This window comes from Oncorhynchus clarkii, unplaced genomic scaffold (genome assembly GCF_045791955.1).
Source record: "Oncorhynchus clarkii lewisi isolate Uvic-CL-2024 unplaced genomic scaffold, UVic_Ocla_1.0 unplaced_contig_13274_pilon_pilon, whole genome shotgun sequence".
Taxonomy (NCBI): domain Eukaryota; kingdom Metazoa; phylum Chordata; class Actinopteri; order Salmoniformes; family Salmonidae; genus Oncorhynchus; species Oncorhynchus clarkii.
Window position 1 is genome coordinate 19,853 of NW_027258989.1, and position 24,825 is coordinate 44,677.

General features: G+C 42.5%; 2 protein-coding genes across 2 annotated transcripts; both read left to right on the forward strand.

Moving 5' to 3' along the window:
* Nucleotides 1–152: 152 nt before the first annotated feature.
* LOC139399397 (protein phosphatase Mn(2+)-dependent 1K-like) lies at nucleotides 153–11,242 on the forward strand. Its single transcript, XM_071144799.1, has 7 exons — nucleotides 153–314; nucleotides 2,615–3,178; nucleotides 3,403–3,503; nucleotides 5,268–5,427; nucleotides 5,654–5,798; nucleotides 7,636–7,770; nucleotides 8,218–11,242. The coding sequence occupies exons 2-7, from the start codon at nucleotides 2,721–2,723 to the stop codon at nucleotides 8,347–8,349; spliced, it is 1,131 nt and encodes a 376-aa protein (XP_071000900.1). The 5' UTR covers nucleotides 153–314; nucleotides 2,615–2,720; the 3' UTR covers nucleotides 8,350–11,242.
* Nucleotides 11,243–18,212: 6,970 nt separating this feature from the next.
* LOC139399394 (broad substrate specificity ATP-binding cassette transporter ABCG2-like) lies at nucleotides 18,213–24,430 on the forward strand (the record flags this gene model as incomplete). The annotated part of the gene is made up of 5 exons (XM_071144797.1): nucleotides 18,213–18,299; nucleotides 20,834–21,081; nucleotides 23,793–23,852; nucleotides 23,965–24,079; nucleotides 24,278–24,430. Coding segments are annotated over exons 2-5 (558 nt in total), but the record flags the coding sequence as incomplete, so codon positions are not given.
* Nucleotides 24,431–24,825: the final 395 nt, after the last annotated feature.

Sequence of the window (24,825 nt, forward strand, 5' to 3'; positions counted from 1 at the left end):
CTTTAAACCTTACCCTAACCTTAACCTCACTGCTGACCTCATACCTAACCATAACCTTAAATTAAGACCAAAAAGCTATTTTCTGTTTTCATTCATTTTAGCCAATGATTTTGTGGCTGTGGTAACTAGTGACAACTGGGTGGGAGGGAGGCGTAAATGTTTCCAGCATGCTGATTCGTGCTGCGCGGGTGACAGGCGCAGTTCCTCTTCTTGTTTGATAGCGTTCCGCACTAAACACACGGACACTTTTGATGAATTTAACTGTACGCTGTGCAGCTTTTCACCATATACGAAGCCGTTGTAAAGAGTTAAAGGTAAAAATACGTTTTCTGCTGAGAGATACCGAAGAAATGTGATTGTTGTCCAAGTGCGGGAGATAGGCTGCACAAATCATTGATTATTTTGCTAGCTACTGTTAGCATAGCTCTACCTAGCAAATGAGCTAAAAATAGTGTCAAATTAGGAATACTTTGTCCTTACCATTTAACGTTAGTGTGATTAAATAAACAAGGGTCGTTGGCGAAACCATTAGTTAACATTATGCACAGCACTGCAGCTATCTAACTAGCCAAGCGGTAGCTTGTTTGGTTGCTAGTTAGCAAGCTAGCTTGTTGATTATGGGATATGGTGTTGCGTCATGCGGGTTTGTCAAGTTTGTGTTTACATTAGAAAAATACGCTTCAGTAATGGACTAACGTTAACATTGTCAATCATTATTTTAAAAAAAATCAGTCTATTTATACTTTTGTGCATGCCTGTTAAAGAGCCTAATGAAATATTTTGAATAATTAGATATTTATTCAGCTGTAGTAAAATAACAAGTGCTGTTGACTCCTGTCTAGTGTTCATGCTCTTTAGCTGCTCCAGTTAAAATAATGCAGTTATCACTTATCGTTATCAACTGATTCTGACAAAATGTTCAGAACGCTTCAGGACAGGTGTGACAAAGAAGAAATGTAGGCAACACAGCAAGTGACACTTACAGCTTGTCATGTTTTTTATTTATTTTTATTTATTTCACCTTTATTTAACCAGGTAGGCTAGTTGAGAACAAGTTCTCATTTACAATGCGACCTGGCCAAGATAAAGCATAGCAGTGTGAACAGACAACAACACAGAGTTACACATGGAGTAAACAATAAACAAGTCAATAACACAGTAGAAAAAAAATAGTCTATATACATTGTGTGCAAAAGGCACGAGGAGGTAGGCAATAAATAGGCCATAGGAGTGAATAATTACAATTTAACAGATTAACACTGGAGTGATAAATGATCAGATGGTCATGTGCAGGTAGAGATACGGGTGTGCAAAAGAGCAGAAAAGTAAATAAATAAAAACAGTATGGGGACGAGGTAGGTAAATTGGTTGGGCTATTTACCGATGGACTATGTACAGCTGCAGCGATCGGTTAGCTGCTCAGATAGCAGATGTTTAAAGTTGGTGAGGGAGATAAGTCTCCAACTTCAATGATTTTTGCAATTCGTTCCAGTCATAGGCAGCAGAGAACTGGAAGGAAAGGCGGCCAAATGTGGTGTTGGCTTTAGGGATGATCAGTGAGATACACCTGCTGGAGCGCGTGCTACGGGTGGGTGTTGCCATTGTGACCAGTGAACTGAGATAAGGCGGAGCTTTACGTAGCATGGACTTGTAGATGACCTGGAGCCAGTGGGTCTGGCGACGAATATGTAGCGAGGGCTAGCCGACTAGAGCATACAGGTCGCAGTGGTGGGTGGTATAAGGTGCTTTAGTAACAAAACGAATGGCACTGTGATAAACTGCATCCAGTTTGCTGAGTAGAGTATTGGAAGCTATTTTGTAGATGACATCGCCGAAGTCGAGGATCAGTAGGATAGTCAGTTTTACTAGGGTAAGTTTGGTGGCGTGAGTGAAGGAGGCTTTGTTGCGAAATAGAAAGCCGACTCTAGATTTGATTTTAGATTGGAGATGTTTGATATGAGTCTGGAAGGAGAGTTTACAGTCTAGCCAGACACCTAGGTACTTATAGATGTCCACATATTCTAGGTCGGAACCATCCAGGGTGGTGATGCTAGTCGGGCGTGCGGGTGCAGGCAGCGAACGGTTGAAAAGCATGCATTTGGTTTTACTAGCGTTTAAGAGCAGTTGGAGGCCACGGAAGGAGTGTTGTATGGCATTGAAGCTCGTTTGGAGGTTAGATAGCAGTGTCCAGGGAAGGGCCATCATGTTAGACCAATGATGACCGAGGCATTAAAACTGCACTATAAAGTTCCACATAATCTATCTTAAGATGTGGCTAGGCCTACATATGGAATAGAGAAGAACAAGGCAATTTCACATGCAATTTCACATGCATTTTCTGTTATATGGAGTCGAGAGACACAGAAAGACAGAGAGAGAGCGAGTATCCTGCATCAACAAACACAGAAATATCAATCCAGCCACCATCCATTCCTGTGACATCTATTGGAACTCAGCCGCTCTGCAGCTGGCAGAACACACCAGGCCTTAAGCTGGCTGACGTTTCCAAGGCCTAGTCCAACTCTTCTATTGAATTTACAGCACCTATCTAGGAGCTCTTGTTGACTTGACATTCAATCTAATAGCTATCTTATCATTCTTCCCCAATTGTTAGCCTATTTGCTATACAGAAGACTCTGCTCTAGGGTAACCTGTGTTGTTGGCCAGAGGATCTCTCTCCCCGCGAGGAGTCGTCTGCTGCTGTTGCTGGGTTGGTGATCATGTCAGCCTCCGCTCTCATCCACCTGGCCCGGTCGGGGGGGACTCAGGCCATGCGACAGAGGGGTTTCCTCCAGACAGCCCTAGTTAGTGTCCTACCCCTGCAGGATGACCTCCCCCTCCAACGGCCTCTCCACCTGGGCCTGCTGCGGGCCAGCAACACACGCTTCGACCCGGACAGCAGCGGCAAGCCCACCACCTGGGACTCGTTCGGCATCTGGGACAACCGCATAGATGAGCCCATCAACCTGTCGCCCTCCATCAAGTACGGCAAGCCCATCCCCAAGGTCAGCCTGTCCAAGGTGGGCTGCGCCTCGCTCATCGGCCACCGGCGGGAGAATGAGGACCGCTTCCAGGTCTCCCAGATGACAGACAATATCCTCTACTTTGCCGTGTTCGACGGCCACGGAGGGCCTGAGGCGGCAGACTTCTGCGACAAGTACATGGAGAAGTACATTAAGTAAGTCATCTGGCTGGGTTGTATTATCTGTGTTTAGTCAGGGCATTGGCCTGCAGGATCAGTTTATGGCCTAATGTGTATTGAATGGACTGGAGAAAAAAATGCACTTCAATTTAGTTTTTATCCTTTTTATACTTGCAACATCTCTTAAGAGGTCAGGCTGAGACCATTGAGATGGCAGGTAATGAATCTGATTGATTGAATGTGTTTTGGTGTTATTTCAGGGATCTTGTAGCAGAGGAGGACAATCTGGAAGTTGTTCTTACTAAAGCATTCCTTGAACTGGACAAAGCCTTGGCAAGACACCTCCACTTCTTCCCTCATGGTAGGTTCCGTCTGTGATGTTACACGTCAGGGAATGTAGATAGACTGTCTCTGTACTGACAATGTATATAGACTGTCTCTGTACTGACAATGTATATAGACTGTCTCTGTACTGACAATGTATATAGACTGTCTCTGTACTGACAATGTATATAGACTGTCTCTGTACTGACAATGTATATAGACTGTCTCTGTACTGACAATGTATATAGACTGTCTCTGTACTGACAATGTATATAGACTGTCTCTGTACTGACAATGTATATAGACCGCACTGAGTGTTTGTTTTTATGTTAAACTTAACCTAGTTTTGAAGCTAAAGTCTTTAGATTAGCTTGTGTTGAAATATTAACGAATAGCCTAACTTATCAATGTGACTGCTCTGCCAAGAGCTATGATGACTTAACCGATCCTAAATGGAGCTAACGTGTATTTTCAGTCGCTGCCTCCAGTGCTGTGAAAGCTAAACATTAATACCCAGGGTCACCATTCTCAGACTGCAAAGCACAGGTTAGGACATGTATGTGGCAGACAAGCATTCTAAACAAACCCCTCCACTGGATGCCCTGCAGATAAGAATCAGGGTTGTCCTTTTGTAGTGCATGCACCCTTCCAAGATACTGGATCAAGTTTACCTTCAGTTCCTTTGGCAGCCATTTTCTTTTGTGAAGGTCGCCTGGAGACCCAGATGTTAGCAATCATAGAATGTTGCCCGTTTTCTCTGAGAAAGGCCTAGTTTAATTGCCAAGATGGTGACAGTCAATCAGTTTAGCTTGAGTGTGTGGCCAAAATGTCGGCCACAGACGGCGTGAAATGTCCCAATATGCCCTGTGTGTGTGTGTGTGCATGTTATTTACGACAGCAGCGGAGCCAGCTAAGAGCTGGAGGCACCAGGCACCTTTTTGGAAGGAGAAGGGGGGCTAGATAATGGAGAGTCCAGCGGGTCCTATCCTGGACTACTGGAAGGTTCCTCATCTTTCTCTCTCCTCTCTCCTTTTCTACTTCTCTCACACAAGTTGATTTGAACAGCTGTATAAGGGTCATTGTAAAGTCAGAAACTGTAGGATGTTACCATGCAAATGGTTGCTAAGGACACCCAAGAGGGAACAAAACACAAATCACCATGTGTACAAAACATGACACATAGAAACTTAGTTGTGAAATTTGAGGTGTTATACACTTAATTATTGAAAGAGGCATTAGCTAGAGCTCTCACCTATAGATTTGATCACCATGATGATAGTCCTGATAAGCGCTATCTGTCACTGCTGCTTCCTGTATTCTGCCATGGGCCAGTACACTGTATATAGGACTCTATATTAGTTCACTCATTGTAACTCTGACATTTTTGTATGACACCACTGGTCAGAGATCCAAAGTTCCACTGACTGTATTGTAGTTGCTCTCATTCTGTTTCTGTAACCCTAAAACAGTGTGACATTCATGTCTGTCTGACTCTGTCTCTCTTCAGCCATCCCTTTTATTAGACTAGTAACCTCCCCCTCCATTATGTTCTCATGTTGTGCAGTATGACTCGTGAGTGTGTGTCACGTGCCACCTATGCTGTGAATGTGTGAGAATAGATTTTGAGCATGTATCTGAATAATTCATTGTGTGTTTTGAGAAACAAGTTGACCATAATCAGCTCTGTGTGTTTCTTGTTAGCTGTGTGTGTCTGGCCTTACAGTTGTGTAGAGTGTGTGTGTGTGGTCTTCAGATGTGTTTACCCCCCTGACTTGTTTCCCTCTACTTCCTGGTGTTGTAGTGGTGAGCGCTGGCTCCACGGCCACGGTGGCCCTGCTGAGGGACGGTATAGAGCTGGTGGTGGGCAGCGTGGGGGACAGCCGCGCCATGCTCTGCCGCAAGGCCAAGGCCCTCAAACTCACCTCGGACCACACCCCCGAGAGGAAAGACGAGAAGGAGAGGTACGGCAGATATCCAGGCTTGAGAAAGATCTGATATTCATTTGTTGGTAGCTGTAAGGTTGGGAGTCACAGGAGGCATGTTTTATCCATCACATTGGACACTGATAGAAATGTGTTAAATACTATGGATTAAGATTTTACTATAAGTTTTAACAATTCTATGTAAGTCGTTTAAGAGCCCTCTCCCGTACTTTAAAACCACTTGTCTGTCTGTCTCTACCTCCAGAATAAAGAAGAGCGGTGGCTGGGTGACCTGGAACAGTCTGGGGCAGCCCCATGTCAACGGCAGGTTAGCCATGACACGCGCCATCGGGGACTTTGACCTCAAGAGCACCGGGGTGATCGCCGAGCCAGAGACCAAGAGAATATCAGTGAGTGTCTGCTGTCACCACCTCAGAGAAATTATCTACTGTGCAGTATCAGAGTGTATACTCAAATTACACTCTATTCCCTATGAAGTGCACTACTTTTGACCTGGACCTAGAGCTGGGAAGAAAAACGGACAATTATCGATACCGACCATTTCTGACATGTTACTGATATTGATAATAACGATAAGTAGCCGTTACTAGAGGAATATGACGTTTGAAATAAAATAACTCTGCTAATATGGGCTATTGCTAACGGGACAGTGATGGCCACAACATTGAAAGTAGTAGTTTTAAGGGTAATGTAAAAAAAAAAAAGTAACTGGTGCACATTGTTATAAACTTATCATTCAATTTATTGTTATTGTGAAAATTCAGTGCATTCATATGGATTTTTGTCCATATCGCCCAGCTCTACCAGAACCTAATTTAGTGCATTCATTTTGACCAGATCCACACAGGGCTGGACAAAAGTAGTCCACTGTATGAGGAATAGGTTGGAATTAGCCAGTGTCTGTCACTCAGTTTGGGTCATTTTTGTCCCTGAGGTGTTTGGGTCATTTTTGCCCCTGAGGTGTTTGGGTCATTTTTGCCCCTGAGGTGTTTGGGTCATTTTTGCCCCTGAGGTGTTTGGGTCATTTTTGCCCCTGAGGTGTTTGGGTCATTTTTGCCCCTGAGGTGTTTGGGTCATTTTTGCCCCTGAGGTGTTTGGGTCATTTTTGCCCCTGAGGTGTTTGGGTCATTTTTGCCCCTGAGGTGTTTGGGTCATTTTTGCCCCTGAGGTGTTTGGGTCATTTTTGCCCCTGAGGTGTTTGGGTCATTTTTGCCCCTGAGGTGTTTGGGTCATTTTTGCCCCTGAGGTGTTTGGGTCATTTTTGCCCCTGAGGTGTTTGGGTCATTTTTGCCCCTGAGGTGTTTGGGTCATTTTTGCCCCTGAGGTGTTTGGGTCATTTTTGCCCCTGAGGTGTTTGGGTCATTTTTGCCCCTGAGGTGTTTGGGTCATTTTTGCCCCTGAGGTGTTTGGGTCATTTTTGCCCCTGAGGTGTTTGGGTCATTTTTGCCCCTGAGGTGTTTGGGTCATTTTTGCCTCTGAGGTGTTTGGGTCATTTTTGCCCCCGAGGTGTTTGGGTCATTTTTGCCCCTGAGGTGTTTGGGTCATTTTTGCCCCCGAGGTGTTTGGGTCATTTTTGCCCCCGAGGTGTTTGGGTCATTTTTGCCCCCGAGGTGTTTGGGTCATTTTTGCCCCCGAGGTGTTTGGGTCATTTTTGCCCCCGAGGTATTTGGGTCATTTTTGCCCCCGAGGTGTTTGGGTCATTTTTGCCCCCGAGGTGTTTGGGTCATTTTTGCCCCCGAGGTGTTTGGGTCATTTTTGCCCCCGAGGTGTTTGGGTCATTTTTGCCCCCGAGGTGTTTGGGTCATTTTTGCCCCCGAGGTGTTTGGGTCATTTTTGCCCCCGAGGTGTTTGGGTCATTTTTGCCCCCGAGGTGTTTGGGTCATTTTTGCCCCCGAGGTGTTTGGGTCATTTTTGCCCCCAAGGTGTTTGGGTCATTTTTGCCCCCGGGGTGTTTGGGTCATTTTTGCCCCCGAGGTGTTTGGGTCATTTTTGCCCCCGAGGTGTTTGGGTCATTTTTGCCCCAGAGGTGTTTGGGTCATTTTTGCCCCCGAGGTGTTTGGGTCATTTTGTCAGGGTTGATCACGTCTTTAGCCTGCGGGTGCTCAGAACAGTGACATATTAAGCTCCGAAGGGCAAATGTGTTGACTGTCTGGCTTAGTCTCTGGCTTGTGTCATGGTCTGTTTGTAGACGTCTGACAATAAGGTATTAACTTAATTTGTTTCTAGCTGCATCACGTCCACGACTCGTTCCTGGCGCTGACCACAGATGGCATAAACTTCATCATGAACAGCCAGGAGATCTGTGATGTCATCAACCAGTGCCACGACCCCAAAGAGGCCGCCCAGAGGATCTCAGAGCAGGTAGAGTGGTCACTTTGAGCCACCACAGCCCCTAGGGCAGCTTTTCCCAAACTCAGTCCTCCGGATCCCAAGGGGTGCACGTGTTTTCCCACAGCTAATTGAAATTATCAAAACTTGATGATTAGTTGGTTATTTGAATCAGCTGTGTAGTGCTAGGGCAGAAACCAAAACGTGCACCCCTTTGCTGTCCCAAGGACTGAGTTTAGGAAACACTGACTTAGGGTGCAGGGGTAACATCTATCCCAAAGAGCAGCAGTGATTTTTGAAATTGTTGAAGCAGAGATATGTAATGTAAATTTAGCAAATGAATGAGTTCAAAGGAGCTATATGGAACTGTATAATAACCTCAATGGATTGTCAAATAAAAATGTCCCCTGGTTATTTAAAGAAGCATTTAAACATTGAGACAAATGTTCATTATTAGTGGCGGTGTCTCTTCTCTCCTAGGCGCTTCAGTATGGCTCAGAGGACAACAGCACCATTATCGTGGTTCCCTTCGGAGCCTGGGGGAAACAGAAGAACTCAGAGACCAGCTACTCCTTCAGCCGCAGCTTTGTGTCCAGCGGCCGCTGGGCCTAAACAGGTGGACCCGGGTAGTCATTAGTACGAAGTTACCCCTAGACACTAATCTAGTGTCAGTTTATGTTTTCCACCCCTACTGGTGAAGGTTAGGGCTGGGGGGGCGTAATCTGATCTGAGCTCTGTGGTTATGGATAACTTTGATCGAAGCAGACTTAAAGGGAAAGGGGAGGGAGATTCCTGTGGACCTTATCGATGTGCAATAGTCTCCACACAGGGCGGGCCAGTTCAAGACATGCAGGGGAAAAGCACAGCTAACCAAGAACCGATGCCTTAGGAACAATGACATGCCATTTTACAGATAATAATCCCGTAGTTTTGAGCCTGTTCTACAGAAAGGCTTTTGACTCATTATGTGCACTTCACAAGGAACACGTCCTTTTCACTTCCTCCAAAATCGCTGCCTATTCCCTATGTAGTGCACTAGTTTTGACCGCTAAACGTAGTGCCCTACATAGGGAATTAGGTGCCATTTTGGACGCAAACAAGGTTGCAGTAGAAAGCCATTGACTTGGTGGGAGCTTGAAGCCTAAGAACTTACCTTATTCTTCATTGTGTGTAAGTGAGTTTGCATTGTGCCAAGTAAGGCAAACCAGACATTAATTAGCTTTGTCTGTGAACTTGGGGGAATGTGCTTCTTACTTGCATGTCATGGAGAATGTTTTTGGTAGGAAGTTATTCTGAGAAATCAACAACGCACTTTTTTTATTTCCAGATGATGATTTCCAGATCTAATTTGTTTCAATGCGTCTAGTTCATCCGCTGTACTTGTTAGTGGATATCACTGTGCTGTGGTGCTGCTTTGTTTAGTTCTGAACAGCAGTTTTAGTCTGTCGTCTCTTCGCGTGAAGCACTTGTCAGTATTGAGTTCAGGACAAACTTCTCAGAATGGGGATTTTGGGTACAGTAAGGCGCTGCTTATAGTACAGGGTTATCATTGACCAATATGTACAAATTCATATCCGTCTAATAGGAAAACACTCACACGCACTGCAGTCAAGACGTGTTAAAGGACCACTATTTGAATCTGCGTTTCTATAATTTCAGCATGGTAGAAGGAAAAGCTGTGTGTAGATACTGTAATACACAGAAATAGAGCCAGCCAAATGATGGCAAAAGCCCAAAGTCTTGTAATAGATGGGCACATGCAGTATGGAATGTAATGTGTTAGTTCTCCCTGTTCTACAATCATATTGGGCCCTCGGGAGCCACAGAATGCATTGATGCCCCAGTTGCACAAGCCTTAAAGATGCAATCCTAGATCTTAAGCACTTAGAAATTCGTAACATATTGTATGATGACTTTGTTCACAATCTTCAGTGACCCGTTTTGGCCCGTGATCACTTTCAAAACTACTGGGTGAAATTATGCAAAGGCTTTGGAGCATCACTTTGAGGTAAAGCTATAGAGAATATCTATTGAGCTGTGTTCTAATGGTACTTAGTAGTTTAGTGTAAACACAGTTCATGGTCGTTTGGCTCGAAAATGACTTCAACCCATAGCATTCCAAAAGATTATCTTTATTGACAACAAACAGGTCGAACAACTTAACGCGGGAGAGCCTTTGTTTATTTTGGTGATAGGGACTTGGAACAACAGAAAAAAGTGTAAAATGGTGTATATCTGATAACCATACAGTCATTTAAGATGTTCTCAACTTGGGTACAGAAGTCATTTGTATTTTGTGAGTTTTGTACATAGTTATATTTATGTATATGTTTTGATTGCAGGAAAACCGTCAGTGTACTATTTTTAAGTGTTACAGTTGAAATATATTACATTTTTTAGAAAGAAATCTAAAATTGCTCACTTACTATTTTATAGTTTGTCCCTTGTCCTCTAGTTGTTGAAATTATTTGGCTAAAATATCACTTGTATTGCACTTGTAATCAAATATGCTTTTTCATAGGGAACCTTTATATGCAACAATGAACAAAGGAGACAGCTAACCAACAAATATGTGAAATGTGAATGTCTGTATTAAAATGCCATCAGTGACTCAAATGCAAGAATTTGTAGAACAACTTGATGTAAAAATAGAGCACAAACAGGGATCCAAGCTAACCACAACTTGATTGTAATTCGCATGGATATCTCACTTATGGTGCTTCCAGGTTGTTATAAATAATGTAACGCTGCGTTGATGTGCATTAAAGCCACAGTTGTATTTTGTTGCTGTCTATCCAAGTCAGGAATACTTATGTCCATGTAACAGCTATACTGTTAAATATTACCGTTAATGTGATCATCTACAATCCATGAATGTACCTATCCACCATTTTAGGTTTTCCTCGTAGACAGTTTGTTTATGTTTGTCTGTTCTCTCACGATGTGAACATTTATTTATCCTCCGTTTGTAATGAGTATAAGTTTCCTCTGAGTTCTCATAACTAAAATCTTGAATACTAAGTATCTCACCAGCCTTCCTACATGTTTGTTGGTTTTATTAAGTCTGTGTTTTACTTCAGATTGTTCATGTTGTATACTGTAGTGCAGGGATCATCAACTAGATTCAGCTGGGGGCTGATTGTTAACGTGGAGGAACATAATTACAAATAATTCATAGTCTGCAAATTGACCGCAAGAATATGTTTGACTGAAACATAATTGCAAACCTTTCTTAAATTAAAATCACTTGGAGCTGTTTTCATGGTGTTTGTACAGTCTATGTTCAACAATGACAATAACCCTGCTGTAGTGTATGAAACCATATTCAGCTGAACCTCTGTGTGCCTATTCCTATCAACTCTTCTGACTGTCTAGCTCTAGTACATGTTGTACTGTCAACACTGACTTAATGGACTGTCACTCCTATTCTCACATGTCGTTGATGTCCATGTGGTCGACAGTTGAATATTTATCCAAATAAATAATGAAATAAAAAAATAAAAAATCTTCATTTGTGTACATTTTCCAACGTTATTGTCCAGTAGATGGCACTATTGTAGCAAGTGACTTGAGTGTCGATTGGAACCATTGGAGGTAGGAATCTCTTGACGAGAAACTAGGAGGAGGAGAAGGAGAAACGAGCAGGTTGAAATCTATAGTCAAGAGCAGCTGCTGTACCTGGAAAAAGGAATTGGACAACCTCAACCATCAGTTTCTCAGAAGTTGTCTGAAATTGTATTACGTAATCTCATCCTACAAGTGTATCTTAATTTGATCACTTGTTGCTGAGAATTTTCCTACACCTTAGGAAATGCAGATGAACTTAGTGTGTATTTTCAGGGAATTTATGTAAATCACTAACACACTGTTATATTAACAGTATTGCACTTCATGTAGCCTACTTTTGGCTAGCTAATATCTACAGATATTTTTTTGCTCTGACCAATATAGTTCACATTAAGATCCTACATCTGTAGGTTATGGAAGTTCACATTCACCTGTGCCCTCATGCAGTCTTCAGATGTGTATCAAAGTTGATGTGGGTGGTAACGCTTCTAGCTATGGTGTACATTGGCGTGCGGGCTCGCCTCATGTATGCACGCATGCATCAGTCAGTCTCACGAATGCTCATGGAAATTCTGGTTTGTTTTGTCAGGGAGTGCCTCTTGCATATCCCTTGCACTTTGGACCAAAAATAGAATATCTCCACTAAACAACTGTTTTCTACACCTGCTGTATCCTTTTGTCAATTAAATAGATTGTATCACCCCTCTTGCTATTTGTTGTGTTACCTTGCATTATTATTATTATCATTATAACTTTATGTAAACTACTACTCTTTTTTTCACCTTTATTTAACCAGGTAGGCCAGTTGAGAACAAGTTCTAATTTACAACTGCGACCTGGCCAAGATAGAGCAAAGCAGTGTGACACAAACAACACAGAGTTAGTTACACATGGGATAAACAAACATACAGTCAATAACACAATAGAAAAGTCTATACAGTGTGTGCAAATGTAGTAAGATTAGGGAGGTAATGCAATAAATAGGTCATAGTGGTGAAATAATTACAATTTAGCAATTAAACACTGGAGTGATAGATGTGCAGAAGATGAATGTGCAAGTAGAGACACTGCGGTGCAAAGGAGCAACAACAACAAAAAATAACATGGGGATGAGATAGTTGGGTGGGCTATTTACAGATGGGTTATGTACAGGTATAGTGATCGGTAAGCTGCTCTGACAGCTGATGCTTAAAGTTAGTGAGGGAGATATGTCTCCAGCTTCAGGGATTTTTGCAATTAATTCCAGTCATTGGTAGCAGAGAACTGGAAGGAAAGGCGGCCAAAGTAGGAGTTGGCTTTGGGGGTGACCAGTGAAATATACCCCTGCTGGAGCACGTGGTACGGGTGTGTGCTGCTATGGTGACCGGTGAGCTGAGATAAGGCAGGGCTTTACCTAGCAAAGACATAGATGACCTGGAGCCAGTGGGTTTGGCGACGAATATGAAGCGAGGGCCAGCCAACGAGAGCATACAGGTCACAGTGGTGGGTAGTATATGGGGCTTTGGTGACAAAACGGATGGCACTGTGATAGACTACATCCAATTTGCTGAGTAGAGTTTTATGAGTGTTGTAAATGTGTGAGTGTTGTAAATGACATCGCCGAAGTCAAGGATCAGTAGGATAGTCAGTTTTACGAGGGTATTTTTGGCAGCATGATTGAAGGATGCTTTGTTGCGAAATAGGAAGCCGATTCTAGATATAATTTTGGATTGTAGATGCTTAATGTGAGTCTGGAAGGAGAGTTTACAGTCTAGCCAGACACCTAGGTATTTGTAGTTGTCCACATATTCTAAGTCAGAACCGTCCAGAGTAGTGATGTTGGACGGGCGGGCAGGTGCGGGCAGCGATTGGTTGAAAGGCATGAATTTAGTTTTGCTTGCATTTAAGAGCAGTTGGAGGCCACGGAAGGATTGTTGTATGGCATTGAAGCTCGTCTGCAGGTTAGTTAACACAGTGTCCAAAGAGGGGCCAGAAGTATACAGAATGGTGTCGTCTGCGTAGAGGTGGATCAGAGAATCACCAGCAGCAAGAGCAACATCATTGATGTATACAGAGAAACCCAAGTCATGTCTCACTTTGCTCTTGTATAACAGTCATCATAATTTGACATAGCATATTTTATAAATCCTACTGTATATAAAACATCTCAAAAGAGTTTTTAACTGCTTTTTTCACCTTTAACTTTATTTACTACTTGTTATTTTTGACTTTTTATTTGGTATTTGATTCTTGATTGATATTGATATTGTACTTAATTGTCGAGGAGAGTTAGCGAGTAAGCGTTTCACTACTGTTTACACCTGTATCCAATAAACTTTGATTTGATTCGATTTTGATACAATCATCATAGTCTCTAGTAAAATATATATATTTTTACCTGATGAATTTGTTCCGAATTTAAATATCAACAACAATTTGATGGGGAAACAGATTTATTTGATTTTCTTTGTCTTTTTTCAAAATGTTATGAAATGCTGATGGACTGTTTCATCATTTTCATAATCTGGCGTTATGAAACCAATTATGACTTGATTGATGATTTCCGACTGTAACTGGGAAGTATTTACTTTCTGATACCTTACCCTCCCTTTTCTCTTATCAGTTAAGCCCATGTTTACACAACCACATAAAAAGCAAACCAGAAATAAGTCACAAACACACACACAGGTACAAATACGCACCCTGGGTCCCTCCTTGTCTTGGCTACTGAGATACGTGATGTTGTGAGAGAGCTGTCTGTTGAATCTGACAATTAATCTTAATGGTTGTATAGTCGTCTCAAATAAAACTGTGAAGGACCTCGACGTTACTCTGGTACCCTGATCTCTCTTTTGACGAACATATCAAGACTGTTTCAAGGACAGCTTTTTTCCATCTACGTAACATTGCAAAAATCAGAAACGTTCTGTCCAAAAATTATGCAGAAAAATTCATCCATGCTTTTGTTACTTCTAGGTTAGACTACTGCAATGCTCTACTTTCCGGCTACCCGGATAAAGCACTAAATAAACTTCAGTTAGTGCTAAATACGGCTGCTAGAATCCTGACTAGAACCAAAATATTTGATCATATTACTCCAGTGCTAGCCTCTCTACACTGGCTTCCTGTCAAGGCAAGGGCTGATTTCAAGGTTTTACTGCTAACCTACAAAGCATTACATGGGCTTGCTCCTACCTATCCCTCTGATTTGGTCCTGCCGTACATACCTACACGTACGCTACGGTCACAAGACGCAGGCCTCCTAATTGTCCCTAGAATTTCTAAGCAAACAGCTGGAGGCAGAGCTTTCTCCTATAGAGCTCAATTTTTTTGGAACGGTCTGCCTACCCATGTAAGAGACGCAGACTCGGTCTCAACCTTTAAGTCTTTACTGAAGACTCATCTCTTCAGTGGGTCATATGATTGAGTGTAGTCTGGCCCAGGGGTGTGAAGGTGAACCGAAAGGCTCTGGAGCAACGAACCGCCCTTGCTGTCTCTGCCTGGCCGGTTCCCCTCTTTCCACTGGGATTATCTGCCTCTAACCCTATTACAAGGGCTGAGTCACTGGCTTACTGGTGCTCTTTCATACCGTCCCTAGAAGTGGTGCGTCACTTGAGTGGGTTGAGTCACTGATGTGATTTTCCTGTCTGGGTAGGTGCCCCCCCTTGGGTTGTGCCGTGGCGGAGATCTTTGTGGACTATACTCGGCCTTGTCTCAGGATGGTAAGTTGGTGATTGAAGATGTCCCTCTAGTGGTGTGGGGGCTGTGCTTCGGCAAGGTGAGTGGAGTTATATCCTTCCTGTTTGGCCCTGTCCGGGGGTATCATTGGATGGGGCCACAGTGTCTCCTGACCCCTCCTCTCTCAGCCTCCAGTATTTATGCTGCAGTAGTTTATGTGTCAGGGGGCTAGGGTCAGTTTGTTATATCTGGAGTTATTCTGTCTTGTCCTGTGTGAATTTAAGTATGCTCTCTCTAATCCTCTCTTTCTTTCTCTCTCTCTCTCGGAGGACCTGAGCCCTAGGACCATGCCTCAGGTCTACCTGGCATGATGACTCCTTGCTGTCCCCAGTCCACCTGGCCGTGCTGCTGCTCCAGTTTCAACTGTTCTGCCTGCAGCTATGGAATCCTGACCTGTTCACCGGACGTCCTACCTGTCCCAGACCTGCTGTTTTCAACTCTCTAGAGACAGCAGGAGTGGTAGAGATACTCTTAATGATTGGCTATGAAAAGCCAACTGACATTTACTCCTGAGGTGCTGACTTGCTGAACCCTTGACAACTACTGTGATTATTATTATTTGACCATGCTGGTCATTTATGAACATTTGAACATCTTGGCCATGTTCTGTTATAATCTCCACCTGGCACAGCCAGAAGAGGACTGGCCACCCCTCATAGCCTGGTTCCTCTCTAGGTTTCTTCCTAGGTTTTGACCTTTCTAGGGAGTTTTTCCTAGCCACCGTGCTTCTACACCTGCATTGCTTGCTGTTTGGCGTTTTAGGCTGGGTTTCTGTACAGCACTTTGAGATATCAGCTGATGTACGAAGGGCTATATAAAGACACTTGATTTGATTCATAATGCCGACAAACTGGTGACTCCAGCTCTCTCTGCTTGTTTTCTCAATGTGTATTAGCATGAATTGTCATCCGTCACCTTTCCTCTTCTCTAAAGAGACAGCTGTGGTCATTCCTGAGCAAAGTATGAGGTGTTACCCTGAGTCAACATAGTTGGACCTTTGCCATTACTAGTTTATGGTGTTGACTGTGAAGGACTGCGTTCCAGACATATTTTACTTATATTGGTATGTGATACTCTGGATGTGCTTGTTTAAGAAGTGTAGAATAGAAATATGTTGTTTTGTCTTTATGAAAGATATAATTGAGGATGTGTGTGATTACTGAAATGTTTTGAAGTGATTGCTTCCCAGCAGCAAATGTTAGAGGGTGCAGGGAAATGCTTGTGTTTCTATAGCGCCTAACAATGCAGCAAAAATGTCTAACAAGTAGGTCAACATAAATAATCATAAAAAAACAAGAAATCACGACCGTCAGAACGAATCCAGTTGACAACCCAAATAACACTGTATAAGTAATCCAAATGCAATCTTTGCCTATATACACCAAAAATATATAGACTACTTAGAATGATATGTAGACCAGCAGTCAGGGGGACAGGAAAACTTGTGGCGAGGGGGAGGCGGTATTTGTCACAGCACTTTTTAATCAAGTGTAGAAGCAACTGATTTCGTTTAATAAAATATATCGACGCTTAGCATTCAAAAGATTTGTCAACTCGCACACCATTTTTATGTCCTTCATATCGGAGTGCTGCTGCAGCGCTTTGCGTGTCTTGATTCACGAAAATCGCAGGTCGCGCGATAGCTCAAGGCGCGCTCTCTACTTTCCTCTGGTATTTAGCAAGCTTGATAACACATCACTCCCCCTACACAAGCAAAAACTGTTACATAAATGTCGACACAAGAAAAAACGGTTACAAAAATGTAGAATTCTTAATACCTAAACATTAGCGATCTGACATGACGTATTGCATGGAAACGATACTATTTGTCGGTCTGATTAACTCTAGATTGGGCTACTAACAGCAGCATCTGTTAGCCTACTAAGCGCCCTGTCCCTCTGGCCAGGGTAAACGAAGCGGTTTTAAACGTTGTATATGTATAGCCCATTTGTTTGTGAGAACGTGAATGGGATTACATTTGGTTTATATTAAAACCTGGGCTGACTAGGCTATCTATACTTTTTCGATTCAAAATGATTAACGGGAATGAATAAACACAATAGCTGTTATAGACTGTGAATACATTTTTAATTAGGCCTGCAATTGGGCAGTACAACACGATGCAAACCTGCACAAAGCAAGCTCAGCCATGTGCGTTTTATTGTCCAATCATGTTGCTTTCTCTGTGTCTGTGTCTGGGAACCCCTCTAGTCCTTTAAAACGTCATTCATGTATAATTCATATAAACAAATACAAGATTGCTGTAGTTTGCCAGGGTTTCCATCCTCGTCAAGGCCAGGAGTTAAAAAAAACAACATTTGACATGATTAGGAAAACTCTGGTCCCATCATAGCCCATATGAAACCTTTTTACAACAGATTAATTACGTCATACCATTTAAGGTCCGGAGTTTTACCTGATTAGGTTACCAGATCAGGTACAACTACGGGCCTCAGAATTGTGTTATATTTTTGCCACGCTACTTTGGGACCTGTGGTGTCACCTCGGACAGCAGTAGATACAGTGAGCTATGTCGAGAATCCAATGTATAAATAATAAACAGTGTAACAAAATGCAATCAATGTAAAGCAATAGCCCGAGATATATTACAATGAGCTATGTGAAGAATACAGTAGGCCTATGTGAATACACAGTGTGACAAACAGTATAAATATAGTCATTTTTATACATTCCTTTCAATTTATTTAATTTTCTATTGAAATCCACTTAAATTAAATGTAATTCATAGTCCTGAAATATCCGTTTGGAGATGATCTCAATCATTGGGGTTGTGCTCTAGATACGAATGAGAGCAATTGAAAGATAGTTTTTTTTTTTTTTTTAAATTAGGCAATAATTAAGAATTGCTTATTTGCCCATGCTTATTTGCCAATGTCCTGGTTGAACCATTCATGCACACGCTTTGCACAATTTAACGGCATGGCTCGGTTTGGGAGGCGCCCATACTGTCATAGGAAAGATCTCAAGTATATATCCTCGCGTCCTCTCTCCTCGCCTCCTTCTTAAAACCCATTGGATGAAAAAGCCAGAGGTCCCTCCCCTCTGACCTTCTCCTCCAATGGGTTTTGAGAAGGAGACCGAGGAGCGATGACGCGAAGACTATGTATTGAGATTTCTCCATAGCCGCTTCTCTTATTCAACACCGGTAGTATAAATTCATTGGCCAAAGCGGATCGTTGGTCACACGCGTGGTTTGGTTCGGTCTTTTCTAGTACAAGACTGGAGAGGACTATAGAAATTTCAAAGTTTACAGGCGGGTATGTATCCGTTTTGCATGATATTTTCAGATGGGATATATTTTATTTTCGGCTAAATTTGCTACATCATTTGGAGGCTAAATGCCATGCATAACGGTGACGTGATCCTCCTGGTGAATTCTTTAGTAACATCCTGCTTATACATGCTAGTATTATATAAAAAATAGCGGGCGCCGATGATATTTTAGTTCCAGACAATGATTCAATTTTGTTCAAGTTTTTGTAAATGACGCACTCCAGTGCATGCGTGTTTGGTAAAATAAAACATTGAGTTATTTTAGCATTTTTGTACAATAAAATATTGTTGTTTACTTTACGTCTATGAAATGAAGGCTACATACTTTTTTTTCACGCAGAAACAACCTAACGTTACTTAGTCATCCATGCATTGCATTCCAAGTTGAACCGTTAGGGTCACCCATTCAAACCATTCAGAAATCATATTTCCAAGAAGGCCTACGATTATTCGTCTTCATGGGACAAATTTGTCCTGTCCTGCTTAATCTTTTTATGACAGAAAAGTCAATAAAAAAGACTTAGCTTATAAATGTGCATGGCTATCTTCAGTCATGGTAAAACATGAATATATCATTTTCAATTAGTCTAGGCTATGATATACATTTGTAACAATTATTCTGAGAGTGTGGTAAAACAAAAAAAAGTAAGCACAATGAATGTACATGTGGAAAGTGTTTCAACTAACTAAATGTCAAGGCAGGTCTGCTCACTGGACGAGTATACTGTTTTCCAGTGTCTATACATTCCTATAGGATTAAATAGATTCAATTATTCAGTTTAATTTGTCTTCAACAAGCCTATCCCAGAGCAGAGGTATTTAGAGTGGAATAATGTATTAATAACTGCATTTGAAAGCGATTGGGTGTCTCTCCTCACTCTAGCTTCTCTATTGCTTCTCTCTGGAGCGCTTCTCTCTCTCGAGCTTCTCTCTCCGTCTCTCCAGCCTCTCTCTCCGTCTCTCGAGCCTCTCTCTCCGTCTCTCGAGCTTCTCTCTCCGTCTCTCGAGCTTCTTTCTCTCTATGTACCAGTCCACCGCAAAGGTCGCATGACATTCATTTAGACGATCCTAATTAAATGTGCTCAGATATGCAGACAATGTGTCCAATGTTTCCACTTCTCCACATCTAAATGTATTGCGTAATGATAAATGCATATCACTCTTCCTAGAAGTCTGAAGTTTGTCTCTACAGTATATCCCTCCCGTACTTGAAGTTCTCAGATTCATACACCAAAGTATGTCCTAAAGGCATCAATAAAACACATTAAAAGTCCTTCTATTTATCCACTAAATCTCAAATTAAGTGACACCCTATTTATTCTCCATACAGTAGTGCACTTCTTTTGACCAGAATCACTTTGCTCAGAAGTAACTCAATCATCAAGTTTGCAGATGCCACAAAAGTGGTGTGCCTGATTTACCAACAACGATGAGACAACCTACAGGGAGGAGGTGAGGGGAGTGGTGCCAGGGAAATAACCCCTCCCTCAACGTCAACAAAACGAAGGAGCTGATCGTGGACTTCAGGAGACAGCAGAGAGAGCACACCCCCATTCACCCCGACAGGGCAGCAGTGGAGAGGGTGGAAGGCATCAAGTTCCTCGGCGTGCACATCACTGACAACCTGAAATGGTTCATCCACACAGAGAGTGTGGGGAAGAAGACGCAACAGCCCCTAAGACCCAACGGCTTGGACCTTAAGACCCTCACAAACTTCTACAGATGCACCATTGAGAGCATCCTGTCAGGCTGTATCACCTCCTGGTACAGCAATTGCACAGTCCGCAACCGCAGGGCTCTCTACACTGCCTGCCCTACGCCCTACAAGACATCTACAGCGCCCGGTGTCACAGGAAGGCCAAGAAAATCATAAAGGGACCCGAGACAGTACAGGTGCATCAAAGCTGGGACCCGAGACAGTACAGGTGCATCAAAGCTGAGTACAAGGTCCTGCCCTGAACAGGCAGTTAACCCACTCCTAGGCCATCATTGAAAATACGAATTTGTTCTTAACTGACTTGCCTGTCACCACTAGCCGGCCTCCATCCAGTACCCTGCCCTGAACCTTAGTCACTGTTACTGGCCAACCCCGCACCTTAGAGACTTCTGCGCTATGTACATAGTCATTAAAGACTGGTCACTTTAATAATGTTTACATTCTGTTTTACCCACTTCATATGTATATACTGTATTCTAGTCAAGGCTCATCCTATATAATTACTGCTGTACACACCTTTTCTATTCATATATTGTCCATACCATCATATACATATATATTTATATTCCGGACTCTGACTTGCTCGTCATGATATTTCTTAATACATTTCTTTTTATTTTGAGGGATTTGTGTGTATTGTTAGGTATTACTGCACTGTCTGAGCTAGAAATACAAGCATTTCCCTGCACCTGTGATAACATCTGCAAAGTATGTGCACGCAATCAATAACATTTGATTTGAGTAGTGCACGAGGAAAATAGTGTATCAATTTCAGACCCATCCCTTGACCAATCCCCACAGGTCTCACCCCTGCAGATAATGACCGATCGAGCCAATCACACCAGCGTCGCCATGACTGAAGACGTCACGTCCACCAACGGGACGCCCAGGACCAAGGTCATAACCAGCAGCACCATGGTGGAGCTGAACAAGCTGCAGCCCCGGGGCTCCACGGTCAGCTTCCACAGCATCCAGTACAAGGTGAAGCTGAAGACTGGACCGCTCTGCAAGAGGAAGAACACTGCCAGGGAGATACTGGTGGACCTCAAGTGAGTGGAGTTAGTGGATCCTTTGGTCTCATGTACACACAGACACAAGCAAACAAACACACACTTTCAAAGATGCACACACACTCTCATGTATTCTACACACAGGCTTCCACCTTGAAACATGCCCAAACGCACAAGTTGTAGTGATACTAATTGACTAGTGGAGGATTAAAGTGAGTTTGATCACATGCGTGCACACACACACACACACAGTCCTGTGTGGCTCAGTTGGTAGAGCATGGAGCTTGCAACGCTAAGGATAAAGGTTTGATTCCCACTGGGGCCACCCATATGAAAAATGTATGCACACATGACTGTAAGTCCCTTTGGATAAAAGCGTCAACCACAGCGCCCATGTTATTTTTTTGGAAGCATATTTGATTCTGAGTTGGGACATATAAAGTTTGTATGTGAAAACTACTTCTAAGACTCATACATTCAGTTGTTCCAAACTCACTTCACTCGCGCTAAAGAGGGAGGCTCACTCGGCTGGTGCTGGCACATGCGCAGATCAAATACACCGCTGGAACGCAGATTAAGGTGTTTACATGTCCTAATAATTCAAACGATTGCTCAGAAAACCAGTTTTTTTTATTGGCATATGCTTACTTTGATTTTGACCGTACGCCGATTTAAGATAAGCAGAGTAAGGTGTTTACATGGCTATTGCATAATCTGCCTACTGCCATTCATCAGTTTAATATCAAATTATTACTGTGCATGTAAAAACACTCAATAACTAGCTACAATAACACACACACACGCTGAAATGCTAGTGGACCTGAAGTTAATATACACTTTGACCACCCAATTACATTTGGTGATCATGAAGCTAATTCGATGTGGACTTATTGGCAGATTCACCTCTTTCTCGCTCTGTGTTGAGCCTGTTTGCTTGTCTTTCTTGGTACAGCCTCAGTGTATTCCTGCCCACCACCACACCCCCCTCGTTATATTTTGACAAGAAAATGGTCCAAGAAAATGTCCAATACACTTATCAAGAGAACATCCCTGGTCATCCCTACTGCCTCTGATCTGGCGGACTCACTAAACATAGATGCGTTGTGTGTAAATTATGTCTGAGTGTTGGAGTGTGCCCCTGCTGTCCGTCAACAACAAACAAATGAGAAAATTGTGCCGTCTGGTTTGCTTAATATAAGGAATTTGAAATTATTTATACTTTTGATACTTACGTACATTTGAGCAATTCCATTTACTTTCGACACTAAAGTATATTTAAAATTAAATACCTTTAGCCTTTTACTCAAGTAGTATTTTACTGGGTGACTTTCACTTTTACTTGAGTCATTTTCTACTAGGGTATCTTTACTTTTACTCAAGTATGACAATTGGCTACTTTTGTCTACCACTGCCCCTTTACTAGTGAATTAAGGGAGTGTTAACAAATTAGGAATGCTTGTGAGTGTCATTGATGGATCTAACTCAATTATAGGAATTAAGTTTGCTGCCTCTCCAATGCTCATGAAGAGGTTTTAGGTGTGTGTGTGTGTGTGTCAGAGAGAGCGTGAAAGTGAAGTGAAACCAAAAGAGGGAGAGAGATCATTAACACAAGTTGACAAAACATACAGGCCTCTCCATTTGAGATTAGGGCTCGCATACTCAGACCACAATGAACAATAGTGCAGCGGAACATTCAAATGTCTTTTTTTTCTGATGGCATTAAATGTACTGGACATTTCCCAGGGAGGAATGCGTAATTTCACACAAGTTTTGGTCCGTTTCCCCTAGTGTTAATTATATGATATTAAGCATGGTTTCTTGCGTGTAATCTCTTTGATGCACTGCGGAGCAAGCTGCCAAGGAACCAAATTAAATGCTGTCACGTGATTCCACACTACAAGCCTTTATAATTCAGCTTTTTAATTCTGTTTTTATATGACAGATACTTTTTTTTATACCAATTGTGCAAATGTTCTTTGTGGAATCACAAAATTTGATTATGTATTCTTGTTTTGGACCATTATACAATGGTATAGATAGAACTCATTCTCAGATTGTTGGAGGTCTTTGGGGTCAGCGTATTCTTTGTGCTGTTTGAATCGGTTAATTGGAGAACCAAACCTCCTCCTTTTCATTCTGTCACTCTTGTGATTCTTCCGTGTGTAGGACTATGCTATAGAGACAATGTTTACACGTTAAAACCACAAGCCCTTGACACTTGATAAACTTGCTGGACTGGCGTGATAACTTTAGCCGCCGTATGTAATGGTTTGATAAGACATTTGTGTAACATTGCGCATATAGAAAGTAGATGACAAAAATTGAATGGGTGCTATAAACCTGTCGTAAGCATGTCATAAGGTGCTATAAATCTAGCATTTCGCTTGATGATAAAAGTTCTGTCCTATAATTCTTGGTCCTTAATCGGCTTTTTTATTGGTATTGATTCAATGTTAGGTTCATCTAGCTTTGATTTTACCAACTTAATCCAACAGTTTGAAATGCTTATGAATGACTCAGTTGTTGGTACACATATCCAAATCCATTTACTGATTTGCAACTGAACTGTAGGCCTATACTCTTATTGATTTTTGTAAGTCTTTCATAATTTAGAATACAGTGCTACACTTCTCATTGGTGTAAAACATGATGTAACACAGTGTGTGTTGATTACATGTTTATTATGGTAAATATGTGGAATGTTTCAGTGCAACTTAAAATATCTTCTGCGTTTTGTCGTTGTCTTGCAGTGGCATCATGAGACCGGGTCTAAATGCTATTCTAGGACCCACTGGAAGTGGGAAGTCCTCGTGAGTATTTTGTTGATGACAACGGTTTATCTTGAAGACATTACATTGCTTGTTACAAAAAAAAAGGTCCCACAGGTTGCCATAGTGATTATTGATCTAACGTTATGGTTAGGTTCCTGGATGTTCTAGCAGCCAGGAAGGACCCCTCTGGTCTCTCAGGGGAGGTGCTGATTGACGGGGCGCCACAACCACCCAACTTCAAGTGCCTCTCCGGCTATGTTGTCCAGGTAAGTCTATTGGCTACCTGTTGTAAATATTGTCGGAGACCATGACGCAGTTAGAAGAGCATATTCAAAGGAGACATGTACAACACAACTCTAGGGTCCAACAGCAGGAAAAAACAGTATAGCTACAGTACTTTTTTCAAAGCTGACCATATTACCCCAGTCAGTGACCTCTGACCTTTGTCTCTGTGACCTCACCAGGACGACGTGGTGATGGGGACTCTGACAGTGAGGGAGAACCTGCGATTCTCTGCAGCGCTGCGTCTGCCCCGCTCCGTGCCCCAGAAAGAAAAGGACGCCAGGGTCAACAACCTCATCACCGAGCTAGGCCTGACCAAGGTGGCTGACGCTAAGGTACGTTGTAACATAGAATGGAAATGTTGAGACGACTGTTCAGGACTGAATTCATGGTAGTTTTATGAGCCTGTGAGAGTCAAATCCATAGAATTAGGAATTTGAATTTGAGTAGGACTAAATGCAGTTTAATAGGATCTCTATGATCAAACCGTCCACAGTATTTTCCCTCCACTATATACACTGAGTATACCAAACACCTTCCTAATATTGAGTTGCACCCCCCCCACACACACACACACACACAGGGATGCTGGCCCATGTTGACTCCAATGCTTCCCACAGTTGTGTCAAGTTGGCTGGATGTCTTTTGGGTGGTGGACCATTCTTGATACACACAGGAAACTGTTGAGCGTGAAAAACCCAGCAGGGTTGCAATTCATGACAAACTAAAA